The sequence below is a fragment of the Trypanosoma rangeli genome (genome assembly GCF_003719475.1).
Source record: "Trypanosoma rangeli strain AM80 chromosome Unknown Tra_15.4_contig_00088, whole genome shotgun sequence".
Taxonomy (NCBI): Eukaryota; Euglenozoa; class Kinetoplastea; order Trypanosomatida; family Trypanosomatidae; genus Trypanosoma; species Trypanosoma rangeli.
The window spans coordinates 18,543-30,361 of NW_021705834.1; the positions used below are offsets into that span (position 1 = coordinate 18,543).

Below are 11,819 nucleotides of genomic sequence, written 5' to 3' on the forward strand. Positions count from 1 at the left end.
TAGGCCTGCTCAGAACTTATACCACGCGTGCAGTCCTGGTCCGTACCGGAAGCTGCCACGTAGGCCTGCTCAGAACGTATACCACGCGTGCAGTCCTGATCCGTACCGGAAGCTGCCACGTAGGCCTGCTCAGAACTTACACCACGCGCGCAGTCCTGGTCGTACCGGAAGCTGCTACGTAGGCCTGCTCAGAACTTGCAGCATCCTCTTTGTGGACCTGGGCAAAAGCAAAGGGAAATGAGTGTGTTTCCACTTTGGGCAACCCTGAAAAAGATACGTCGTTTTCTTGAAGGCTTATCTTTTCTGATAGTACTCTGACGGGAGACTCCTCTTGTTCGCCCCTTCGGCGAAAAAGGGGGGGGCCATTTATCGTTAGCTTGGCGCTGAGAAAACTTCCCCGACGACTTTGAGCTTCGCGATCGCAGCAACGTGAAAATGCTGGACCTCGACTTCCAGCGGTCCGCGTCCCACATGATGGTGTTTTTGGAAACCAGTCGAGGCGTCGCATTATCTGCGTCGCCCACCCCAGCGATGGTGTGTTGTTGGTTCGCCGCCCGCGCGTGACGCTCCTTTGCCCGGTAGCTCCGCTCCAACCCCTCTCGCCACAGACGCGTAACGCCATTTTCCTCCTCACGGCGAACGATCGGAAGGTCCCCGCCCCGTGCCAGCGCCAAATCGTTTGCGTAATTCATCACTTTGGTGTCCAAGGCGGTGATGCTCTTCCACTCCGGCTTCTTCTCCCGCCACCGGTGTGGTCGGACCCACGTCCAGGGGGGATCGTCCGCCGCGTTTAGCGTGAGGTTCCCCTGTGCATAGCTTCTTGAAGCCTCCTCCAGCGACGGGAGCAGCTTCCCAGAGCTCAGCGTGTCCATGAGCGTCGGCAACTTGTAATCCCTCCAAAGCAGTGGCTTCAGTGCGGCGGTGCGGGACTCCACGTGATCCGCCACACGCTCCGCCAGCTTCATACGGCAGTTGCTGCGGAGCAGATTGGCCCCCGCGAACGGCTCCGCGCGCTTGAACCGACTCATATCCCTCAAGTGCTTTGTGTGGTCCCGCTGGTGCCACTGGGCAAGCTGCTTCGCCGTCGCCACGGAGGGCTTAGCCTCTATCAGGTGTTTCATGATGATGAGGTTCTGCTTTTGTTTAGCCGCCTCCTGCTTCTCACGATCCCGCCGCCGCACCTGAACCTGTTCTTCCACGCGATACCACTTCCGCAGATCCGCCTCCGCGGGGCGGTTGTTCATTCCCCGCCGCTCCCGGTACCTGGTGTCGCTGACGTCGAGAAGGTGGTTGAGAAGGTTTTTGTTACTATGCACGATGCGCTCCTCCTCGTCCATGACGCGGCGCTGCAGCCGCGTCATCAACGCACACGCCTTTGACTGGTCTCTGTCCATCATCTCTGGATGGCGAAAGTCCACCTCGGGGGCGTCGGTGATGCCCTTGCCGGGATGCAGCCGCGCCTCCGCCAGGCGGTGGGCGTGCCACAGGTGTGATACCCCCGCATCCCGCTCACTGTAGTCTAAGTAGTGCCGCTGCTGAAACAAGCGGTACTGGGGACTCACCGGCATGCCGGCGGGCGTGTCAAGTGAGGCACAGCAAGGCGTGGCACTGCCAAAGCAAGCCCGCTTGGCGGCCCTAATCTGAGCGGCGAAAAGGGCGAAGACGACAGCGTAAGAAGAACCACAACAAAACAACAAAGGAAACATAAAAACAGCACAATACAAGACAAAGAAGCAAAGAATTTGTTGAGGCGTCCAACCGTATGTAGTCCTCCACCCCCAACAGGGAAGCAGCACGTACATCCACACCGACACACAAGATGTCGCTCTCAACAGGATGCGTGTTGCGGTGGCACTACGCCGGTGGTGCGCAAGACACATACCCGGCAGGCGTGACCACGCCGTCCATATGGGAATCCCGGGCACCGCCCCCGGACGACAGAATCTGCGTGCAAACTGGCAGCCTCTTCTCCTCTGGCAGCAGTTGCATCTCCATGCCGACGCCCCACGACGCCACCGCACCTGCCGCCACATCCCGACTGTACTGGAGGAACCGATCATAGTAACCTCCACCCTTTCCCAGCCTGCCGCCGAAGCGGTCAAACAAAACACCAGGTGCTAACACCAGCATACACGTTGAGTATTCCATACTGCGTAACAGCAGTTTCAGCTCAATCAAATTTTTTGGCTTCGCACACTCTGGAAACAACACCTCATGCTCGTCACACGCAATGAAGTGACGCGGGCCAGTGCCCCTGCCACAACTGGAGCCCACGCCTGTGCTGAAAAGCTCCTCTATAACTTCCTCCTTTGGCTCCATCAAACCGTACTGACCACGTCGCTCGAAGGAAGTCATTAAGTCCCCCTCATCAAAGACCTCCACAAATGCCATGCCGCTCGCAAAGCGCGTCATGGCGGTATCCCACGGGCGCTGCCATAGAGGAGTCAAAGTGGCAGTGGCACCATTAGAAGGGTTGCACGGTGAAAGCACCATCGGGACAAATACCTTGACATTAGGCAGGCCCGCCCGCTGCGTCTCCAGCCAAAAGCGGCGAAACAGCGCAGTTAAATCCATCTCGTAGTAAAGGGGCAGGTATCCACAGAGAAGCAGCAATTGAGTTTCCGGTCGAGAGCTCCACAGTGCTTGGATGTGTTCGTACAGCAGGGAGCAAAGCTTGGCGGACTCTCTCTGGATAAATGCGGGAGAACGTTTTGCCAGCGTCCGCAGTTGATGAAGATGTCTCCGCCGAAGAAGTGCCTTGGCATCCATAGCCGCCTTCATCGCAGGCCTCGCCGATTCTATATATATATATATATCTCTCTTCCTCTCACTTTTTCTATGTTGGGGCGTGTGCCTCAGCACTTGAGCCTCGGGGTAAATGTTACAAAAAAAAAAAAAGGGAGAGAGTGAGGTGCCGACAAATGCACACACACATAACGTTGCTGCCAGCAACAATAGAGAAGTCCCCCTGCAACAAAAGAAGAAAGAGGCCTCCGCAACCATTTCTCGCTCACTCTCCACAGAAGCAACGGCAAACGCCTCAAATACATACTTTTCGATCTCTCACCCTCTCACTCAATCATTATTATTATTTTTATGTGTATTAAATTTTCCTCTCCATTTGGCAATTTGATTCTTTTTCTATTTTGTTTTCTTTTTTTTTTGTTTTACATACACACACACACCACCGTTACTGCCTCGGTTGCATTGCGTGTGTCAAGCCCCCCACACCTCATCCCGCGAGAAGCTCAAAGTAGGACTTGAACATTTCCGTTTCCTCACGCATCTGCTCCCCCGCACGGCAGGGCTGCCGCTGCTGCACAGCCTCATCCTCCGGCTCCCCCGCAAGCTTCCCACGCGGGTCGAAGGGTATGATGTGTGTGTGAAGATGCGGCACCGTCTGCCCTGCAAACGTCCCCTGCTGAATGGCAATGCTGAAGCCACCCTCCACGGCGCCAATGTGAGCAGCGGATGAGTCGCTCGACGCATGATCGCTGGCTCTGCCTCGAACGGCTGATACCCGCTTCAACACACGCAGTGTGAGGTGCATGACGCGGCCCCAATCCTCCACCTCCTTCAACGTCAGCGCGTGGATCGTCCCGACACAGCGAATGGGGACCACCATCAGGTGGTCACGCACAATGGGTTTGTGGTTCACCATGACGACAAAGTACCGCGAACGAAACGGGATGCAATCCGAGACCACAACCGCGTGAGGAAAAAAGGTAAAGATACCTCCGCCCGCATCTTTCCGCTGACAATCAGGAGCAACGGCAGAAGCAGAAGAATAAGAAAAAGCATCGGCAGGAAATAACTGCATATTTTGTGCTGTCTTTTCTATGGCAAGCGCAGTGCGTATCAGTGGATCCCCCTGCACCTTCGTCTGCCGCACACTCCGTTTCCATGTTTGCCTCCCCTTGTTGCAAGCAGCGCAACCAGGAGGTAAAATCCACCGCGCCTGTGCCAGTTTCTGCAGTATAACACGGCAACACCAAGTACCGCCGCTGCAGCTCGTGGTAAATCATGTTGTTTGGTACAAAGTCGCCAGCTGTCCGCTCAACAATGTGCATAAACGCCACATTCGTCACCACCGCCGAAGCGGCATCGCCTGCGGTGGTGGCGACGGCCGTGTCCCCCGGGAAGGAGTAGGTGAAGCTGCCGTGCGGCGAGGTCAGACGGCGGCAGTGCCGCAGCAACGCACTCCAGTCTTCGGGGAGCAGATGATCGAGGCGGAACCTCGCTACAGAGTGGGGGGGGAGCGGTGTCAAAGCTGGGAAAACGTGACGCTCACATGCGTGTTCCTTGTATTGGAAAAAGCACTGGTAGCTCTCGCTGCCACCCCCAGCGGAGACAATCCAGTGTCGACAAGGACTGTGGCAGAGAGCGAGGTGCGGTGGCAGTTGAGCACTCCGCATGCCAATAACCATGACGGCCCTCACCGCAGAACGATGCCCCATATAAACATGTATTCACCCACAAATACAAAAAAAAAAAAGCATTTGAAGCAAAAAAAAAAAAAACAATTTGAAGACAAAAAAAAAAGAAAAAACAATTTGAATACAAAAAAAAAAAAAATAGGGTGGTTCGCGCAAAACACTCATACACACACGTACATATTTAAAATAAATTGCGATGCACATTCATTGGGTAATGCACACATGTACCTTCTAATCACATTCTTACACACACCGCAAGAGTCACATACATGAAAACGGCGAGGTAGTCAGATAGATAAAATCACGTATAGGTGTGTAGGAGTAAAGTGCAAGACATCAGCCACATTGCCAAAAAAGTTAGAAAAAAAAAACTACCTACACAATTGCGTCAATACTAAGTTTTAATGTGTTGCCCCCAGCCCAAAGCCACCTATTTTTGTGGGTGATAACGACGATTAGAACCACGTCCACGATAATTGTTCTTTGTTTCTTTGGGATGATTGAGTTCATACGCGTCACGCTCATATTGCAGCTGTGCAATAACCTCATCCTCCGTAGTCGCGGTTAGCAAGTTCTCGCAGCGTGATGTTAAAACTGGATCGATCAACAACAGTGTAAAGATGAAGGGGGTAATGCTTGTTAAAGGGTCCGGCGAAGCGCGTCGCTTGGTTTCATCCCACCAACGCACAGCCTGTCCACTTCGCGCATCACCCTCTTTCCCTTCATGGGAAAATGGACGAAGTGCACCGTTCTCCTCGAATACTGCGGTATGGACGTAAAACGACTCGGGAGCATCAGGGTGAAGCGCCTGTGAGAGCAACCGGATGCCGTCTAGGAGCTTGTGTCCTTGCTCCACACGGTCCTCGTAGTAATACACATGCTTGGGATGGTGCTGAGCAATCAGTGAGTAGAAGGTCTCCAGCTTAAACTTCACTGTACCGTACGTCTCGTGCGGCTTCAGAAATACCGCACCCAACATGTCTCGCAACCCCGCATGCGTTAAGAGCTCATCAATACGATGGCGGAACTTCTCGTCGCGACCGCTTAACACAAACATCTTAACGCACTCCGAGACACCAATGGCGGCAGCATCAATTTGGCGCTGCCTTAGCTCCATCATTCGCTGGAAGACGGGTGCCACGTACCAGTCTGTGATGGACGGAGTCATTGGCACCGCGGGCGGCAACAGTGTGGTGAGGCTTTGAAACCAACCCAGGCCGTTGTCCATGAGCGGCCGCATGAGCCTTGCGTACACTTTTGCCCCGTGCGTCTCCTTTATCCTGATGGATGGGCTAGGAGAGTAGAAAACTGTCCCATCAAAGTCAAAAATATGCAGTTCCATGCTTCGCAACAGCCTATACTGTGTACCGCTTGACAGCGCGGTGATGGCAGAAGTGTGAAAGGTGTATGCTGCAGTCTGGCAAATCCCAGGACGGTAGGGAATATTTGATGATAAAAAAGAGGAGAGAAAAAAAAAAATGAGAGTGAGTTCGATCCCCAAAAAAAGAAAAAGACAAAGAACGAAAGGAAAAGAGGAAAGGGCGAGGGCGAGAGAACGATGCGGGAAAAAGAAACCCCAAAACACCAACTGTAACGCGGCCCCCAAACAAACAAGCATGGGCTTGCAGACAAGATCATTGGGGGGAGGGGGAATGCCGCGGTGTATTGTCGCCTGTTAAAAGGAGAAGGCACACGTTAAGCATCACCACAAGCGCCAAAACAATAACAACAACAACTATTATTACTATTATTTGTCGTCGTCACACCGCAGTGGCCGCAACCAGACCGGTGTTCGGTGGCGGAGTACACAGTCACCCCAGTGAGCAGCAACAATCAAGGCAGAAGGAGGCTAGCGGGGGGAGGGAGGGAGAGAGGGGAACAACGGTGACGACGACGACGAAAAAGAGCTGCACAGCTGCCGCTCCCGCCACTTAGGCAGCGCGTAGTGTGGCGACTCTCTCTCGCTGCCTGTAAGTATCCCCCATGCCCTACCGTGGGCAGAGAAAGGGAGGGTGTGAGAAAATAAATGCAGCAGAAGCCGAAAAAACACCGCAACAGGGGCAGTGCACCCCCCGAAACACCGACGCACACAAGTACCGTAACGAGCACCACTGCCGCAATGAAACGGCAAGAACAAACGCACACATATGACGAACACACCAAAAAAAAAAAATGAGGGGCGGTTCAACGACCCAGTGGCCCCCCACTTTGAACAGTCAAGAATACACAGTTGGTGCTATCTAATGCTTTTGGTTTGCTTGAGGTGGTTATTGCGCCAGTTGAGGTTAGCGGGACTCGTCTCCGAGGATGCGCAGGCCGCCCTCTGCCTCAGGGCGATCCATCATACCCCTAATCCACGCTGCTGTGTCGCCCGCACTATCCGGCGGCGCCTGCTTGCTGAAGCTCATCCCCACAATCTGCCCCATGATGTGCTTGTGCACCCGTTTGAAGCCTATTCCTTCAATGCACGCAATCCAGTCGTCTATCCAGGAGCCACGGCGGGTGCACTGCGTACGGGTGCTCACAATCACAAGCAAACCTCCATCTTTGAGGGCCAAGTGAGCGTAAAGACAGGCGCGGTACCGCAACCGAGGATGCGGGAGGAAGGAGAGCATCAGACAAAAAAACACGGCATCGAATTGGCCACGAGCCACCCAAAGAGGCCCTCTAGGCATTTTCCCCACGCCATCGGCGTCAGCACTGAATCGGACAAGTGATCCCGGATTCGCCGCTGTAGCACACTTTATGTCATTGCTGCTATCACCGTCTTCTGTTTCCACCGCTTCTGAGGTCGCACCCTTCCGTCGCTCCCCCACATCATAAAAGCGAACAGCAAGCCAGTCCGCTTGCAGGACACCACTGCCCTCAAAGGGGCACAGGTCCAGTGCTGTCACTTCTAGGGAAACCTGCAACACCCCGTTAGTAACCTCTTTTCCTCTAAACGGGCCATAGCAGGAGCCTACATCGAGCACCTGCAGCGGCAGAGCAGGTAGCAGTGGTGTGTCACCACTACTAGTGGAACTACAGTTTCTTACCGCATCGTGTGTCAAAGACATGTAAACACCAGCCAATGATGCCGCCGAGTCACCCTTCAATCTCCCTTGGGCGTAGTTTGATCGTAGAGTCTTATGAGGCAGAGGCTCTGACAGTGCATTCGTATCAGCTTCGTTACTCTTTTCCCCCTCATAGCCATGCAGAGTAAGCGCATCATACGCTGCAGCTTCAACTTCAGATGCGGTTGCTTGGCGGCCGCAAGCGGCATAAAAGGCGCGGCGCCATGCCTTTATGTAAGTCGTTGCAATACGGGGAATGCGTTCATAGATCCTACTACATGGAGCCACCGAGAAATGCTGGGGGTCACTGCTTTCCTCAGAAGAGTCTAAAGGACGAGTCTCACGACGCTTCTGCAACTGCGGCTCGATATTGGCGAGCGGTACGCAGCTACCGAGGTAATAATCAGCCACGCAGTGCAACGAGTACGCCACGCGGTCGTTGTAGCGCAGTGACCCACATGTGGGCTGTCCAAGTTGATTACTAGTTTCCTCTCGGTTCGTACCCCGCGGACGCCTAGAGCGGGCTAGTGTCACTCCGCCAGTTGTAGACGCAACATGGGAAGGGAATCCACGTCCTGTCGTCTTCTTCCCCTCTTGGCACGGGTCCCAATAACGGGTAGCAATATCATGCATCGCGGTCGCGTAGGCCTTCATATTTTGTCCTTCCTCCGATATAAGACGGAACCAACGCGCCTCCTCGTTTTCTTGTGTCCCCTCCTCTTCTTTTTGCCCCACCCCCAACGGTAAGACAGCTGTGTCAGCTGACATGCGCTGCTGTAGGCGATAGTGAAACAACTTGATGGTGTTGGCTAACCCAATGTGGTCATCATTTGCTTCCACCCCCAACCGTGTTTCCCCACCGCCCTTGCTGTTGCTGCATACGGCGTCCTTCTCCATCGTTCGCCTCTCTCTGCGTGCTGCCGCGGCCGCCGAGCTGCGAACTGGGGGATAGGCAAAAAAGAAAAAGTTGGACGAGTAGGGGATCGAACCCTAGGCCTTCCGTATGCGAAACGGACGCTCTACCACTGAGCTACACGCCCGACGGAGGCTCCGGCCTAACGAGAAAAAAAACAGGAGGCGGCGGTTCTCACTTGCCGACCCCCCTCCTCCAATAACTCCCTTAAATTCCTTCGTTTTCGCCATAGAAAGATACATGAAACAAATGAAGGGGTTAAGCACGCAGAGCAAAAATTCACATGAAAAAAGGAGTGGAAGCGCGAAGATAGAAGGAAAGTTGCCGTGTTCCCCCGCCATATATATATATAGCAAGAGAGGGAGAAATAGAGAGAAGGCCAGTCAGCCGCACGCAGCTGTAAATGAGCGACAAATACAAATCGTTAAATGCCCTCAAAAGGGTACTTGTATTTTTCTCCCCCTTTCATTGTTTTTTTTTTTTTTCCTTGTCCATGTGTACGTGTGTACGCGCTTTTGAACTCAATCCGTGCCCTCACCTTGGCGTTGTCGTCTCGTTGGTGATTTTTTTTTTTTTTTGTCCTCCTGTCATCCCCCCACCTTTCTCTACGCATCAACGAAATTACTCCCTACATCAAACGAGTCGCAGATAACCTCGATATTGCTCTTCAGTAGGGCCTGGCATCCCTCACAGCTTAGCACCGCGTTACATACATTGATGCACTTGAGCGAGGGGCAGCCGACAAGGAAGTTGACGTCGGTGACCGCCGTCATCTTCAGGTCCAGCTCCTCCAACTCGGGACACGCTGTGAGGGAGGTGATCCCCTCGTTTGTAACCCCCGTGTTGGCGCAGAAGATGCGACAAATGCGCTTGCACGTGCTCAACACATTGATGTTTGTGATGAGCACACATTTCGTCAGCACCACCACCTCCAGCATAGGCAAATTCTCAAGGAACATCAGCGAAGGGTCACCGAGGGCTGAGCTGGTGGCGTCCAGCACCCGCAGCGCCTGCAGTGAGGAGACGAACATGATATTTTCTATTTGTGAGTTAGCCATGCGAAAAAGCTCCAGCTTGACGCAGCAGGTCAGAAACTGCAGACCCTCACCGTGGAGAAACCCGGCAACGTCAAGGAAGCGAAGCTCCTGGAGTCTGCCGAGGGGCTCAAAGCTTTCCAGCTCGCCGCAGGAATCTAGTGAGAGGAACTCCAGGCGATTCTGCAGAGATGGCGCCAATTCACACAGGGTTTCAAATCGCAACGACGTCTCGCGGAGGTGCAGTGAGACAAGGGACTTTTCCCGCACCTCTGCAGGCACACAGGTGAGGGCAGTATCAACGTGAGCCCCAGGCAAATGAAGAACTTTCAAATTTGTGGTGAAGTTCATAAAAAACTCGTTGACGGTATCATCATAGATGTTGCAGTTCTCAATATACACCTCCTCTAACGCCGCGGCGGTGGCTGGTGCGATGCCATTCAGCTTGCTCAGTTTAGTGCACGAGTGCAGCCTGAGTCGCTTGAGCTTAGGGAGCAGCAAGCCGACGGCGCCGTCCGGTTCAAGGGGGCAAAGGTCTATTTCAAGCGACTCCAGATTCGTCACACGACTCGCCCCCGCAATGGAGATAATTTTGCGACAAAATGCCAACTCCAGTTTCCGTAGGTTTGTAAGCAGGGCCAAGGCATCGAAAACCTCAAGGTCGATCTGCGCATGATGCAGCACCAGCCCTGTTAGACCGTTCGCCACACACTGGTGGTAGCGGCTCAGCATCTTCACGCCAAGTGTGGTAAACTTGCGTCCGATGGGAGACACAGAGGAGAGACTAAAGTTGGAGTGTCCCTTTTCGTCGTCCTTGGCGTTAAAGATGACGCAGTGACCGTACTTTGACGTCATAATCCCCTCATGGCCCGCCCATGGCCCTTGCGGGTGCTGCACAGCGCGGCGGTAGGGCTTTGACACGCACCGCATCGCGCAGAGCGTGCGGCGGTTGTACGGCACGAACCGCATCACCTGGTGCAGCACGCCGAGGGTGTCCAGGTCCCCCGTGAGCGGCTCCTTCGATGCACATGATAACATCAAGCTACTTTTCGCAAGCAATAGAAACAGGTCTATATATATATATATATATATATATGTATGGATGGATGTACGGTAGTGTGGCCTGGAGCTTTTCGCCTTCTCGCTTGTACTCTCACACTCCCAACGCTGCGCTTGTCCGCTACCCGCAGCTAAACACGAAGCGCTTGGGAGCGATCACCACCAGCCAAACGCGCCAAACACGTCACAACACAACACTACAGCGGCAAGGCGCCTGTGCTGGTGCAGCCTAACCTCAACCTTTGAGGTGAGGACAGAGCGGCAGAGACAGGCAGGAAAAGAGCGAAAGAGGGAAGCAGCGCGGTGCCACCCCGTGACAAACACAAAAGACTAACACACACGCACAAAAAAAAAGGCAAAAGAAAACGCCCGCCAGACGTTCACGGACACGACACACGACAAACAAACATAGATGGTACGCATCAACACAAGAGCTGTCATACGAACTCGGCACCAAGGCAAAAAACAAACAAGCACATCAAAAAAAACAACACACACAAAGTGTCTACACTTGCTTTCACACAGACGGATACATTAGCCCAAATCAGCGAAATATAGACTTTGAAATCCGTTCAACGTCAGTTACGGCGTGATTCGCACAGGAAAATTGGTGCTCAATGGTATTTGCCTGCCCATCGCTTTTTGCCCTTGCTCTTCAACGCATTAAAGTTTTCAATGAGGCCATCAATCACCTCCAGACGCTCCCGATGCAACTCCACCCCTGCCGCTAAACCATCATCATTAAACGCAGCATGGCATCCCAGACGATCATCAGATGGAAACATGAACGGAATAACATCCTCACCCCACATAATATAATCATCTAGCCACACAAATGAATCTGTTACAGCGTTGGGTCCCCACCACTCAGCCGTGTTGGGAAACAAATGCGCCTCGGTGTTGAACACCCACCCCACATGGCTCCCCCTACTGCTGCCTCCCTCCACAGCCGCACAATATGGCGGGACGCTGCCACGGAGCTTCCCCTGAACGTGCACCACGTTGCACTCATCAAAGAGAAGATACAGGTACTTCAGCGTCTCTGCAATCATGAAGCTCTCCATCGTGTCGCCGTGGTGTTGATCACTGTGGGGAAGGTTCACTCTTTGCAGCGTGGAGAAGCCATACGGAGTCCGCATACGCAAGTTGATCGCCAACGCCAGCTCCCTTCCCATCACAAGGTATGCAGGATCATGGGTCGCGCGGTACAGCATGTACACAGACTCCGCATGTTCGGGACGCTGCGGGTAGCCGCAGGAGGGATCTGCATCGTTACAAAGAAAAGTCTTCTGGCAACGCCCCAAAGTGCTTAGAAAATGCTGTG

General features: G+C 53.6%; 8 protein-coding genes and 1 non-coding gene across 9 annotated transcripts, besides 5 other annotated features; all 9 read right to left on the minus strand.

Moving 5' to 3' along the window:
• Positions 1–188: 188 nt before the first annotated feature.
• On the minus strand, positions 189–1,706 carry TraAM80_03382 (uncharacterized protein; the record flags this gene model as incomplete). The annotated part of the gene is made up of 1 exon (XM_029380357.1): positions 189–1,706. The coding sequence occupies one exon, from the start codon at positions 1,704–1,706 to the stop codon at positions 189–191; it is 1,518 nt and encodes a 505-aa protein (XP_029239723.1).
• Positions 1,707–1,854: 148 nt separating this feature from the next.
• On the minus strand, positions 1,855–2,781 carry TraAM80_03383 (uncharacterized protein; the record flags this gene model as incomplete). The annotated part of the gene is made up of 1 exon (XM_029380358.1): positions 1,855–2,781. The coding sequence occupies one exon, from the start codon at positions 2,779–2,781 to the stop codon at positions 1,855–1,857; it is 927 nt and encodes a 308-aa protein (XP_029239724.1).
• Positions 2,782–2,799: 18 nt separating this feature from the next.
• Positions 2,800–2,816: a microsatellite.
• A 317-nt stretch (positions 2,817–3,133) lies between these two features.
• Positions 3,134–3,169: a microsatellite.
• A 63-nt stretch (positions 3,170–3,232) lies between these two features.
• Positions 3,233–3,661, minus strand: TraAM80_03384 (putative Bis(5-adenosyl)-triphosphatase; the record flags this gene model as incomplete). The annotated part of the gene is made up of 1 exon (XM_029380359.1): positions 3,233–3,661. One exon carries the CDS (start codon positions 3,659–3,661, stop codon positions 3,233–3,235), a length of 429 nt encoding a protein of 142 aa, XP_029239725.1.
• Positions 3,662–3,761: 100 nt separating this feature from the next.
• Positions 3,762–4,427, minus strand: TraAM80_03385 (putative Bis(5-adenosyl)-triphosphatase; the record flags this gene model as incomplete). Its single annotated transcript, XM_029380360.1, has 1 exon — positions 3,762–4,427. The coding sequence occupies one exon, from the start codon at positions 4,425–4,427 to the stop codon at positions 3,762–3,764; it is 666 nt and encodes a 221-aa protein (XP_029239726.1).
• A 439-nt stretch (positions 4,428–4,866) lies between these two features.
• On the minus strand, positions 4,867–5,778 carry TraAM80_03386 (OB fold-containing protein; the record flags this gene model as incomplete). The annotated part of the gene is made up of 1 exon (XM_029380361.1): positions 4,867–5,778. The coding sequence occupies one exon, from the start codon at positions 5,776–5,778 to the stop codon at positions 4,867–4,869; it is 912 nt and encodes a 303-aa protein (XP_029239727.1).
• A 159-nt stretch (positions 5,779–5,937) lies between these two features.
• Positions 5,938–5,970: a microsatellite.
• A 307-nt stretch (positions 5,971–6,277) lies between these two features.
• Positions 6,278–6,312: a sequence feature (GA-rich).
• Positions 6,313–6,721: 409 nt separating this feature from the next.
• Positions 6,722–8,386, minus strand: TraAM80_03387 (methyltransferase; the record flags this gene model as incomplete). The annotated part of the gene is made up of 1 exon (XM_029380362.1): positions 6,722–8,386. The coding sequence occupies one exon, from the start codon at positions 8,384–8,386 to the stop codon at positions 6,722–6,724; it is 1,665 nt and encodes a 554-aa protein (XP_029239728.1).
• A 71-nt stretch (positions 8,387–8,457) lies between these two features.
• Positions 8,458–8,529, minus strand: TraAM80_03388. The gene has a single exon. It is a non-coding gene; the product is annotated as a tRNA-Ala (tRNA).
• A 478-nt stretch (positions 8,530–9,007) lies between these two features.
• On the minus strand, positions 9,008–10,474 carry TraAM80_03389 (Leucine-rich, ribonuclease inhibitor subtype; the record flags this gene model as incomplete). The annotated part of the gene is made up of 1 exon (XM_029380363.1): positions 9,008–10,474. The coding sequence occupies one exon, from the start codon at positions 10,472–10,474 to the stop codon at positions 9,008–9,010; it is 1,467 nt and encodes a 488-aa protein (XP_029239729.1).
• A 33-nt stretch (positions 10,475–10,507) lies between these two features.
• Positions 10,508–10,532: a microsatellite.
• A 577-nt stretch (positions 10,533–11,109) lies between these two features.
• Positions 11,110–11,709, minus strand: TraAM80_03390 (mannosyl-oligosaccharide 1,2-alpha-mannosidase IB; the record flags this gene model as incomplete). The annotated part of the gene is made up of 1 exon (XM_029380364.1): positions 11,110–11,709. One exon carries the CDS (start codon positions 11,707–11,709, stop codon positions 11,110–11,112), a length of 600 nt encoding a protein of 199 aa, XP_029239730.1.
• Between the last annotated feature and the right edge of the window lie 110 nt (positions 11,710–11,819).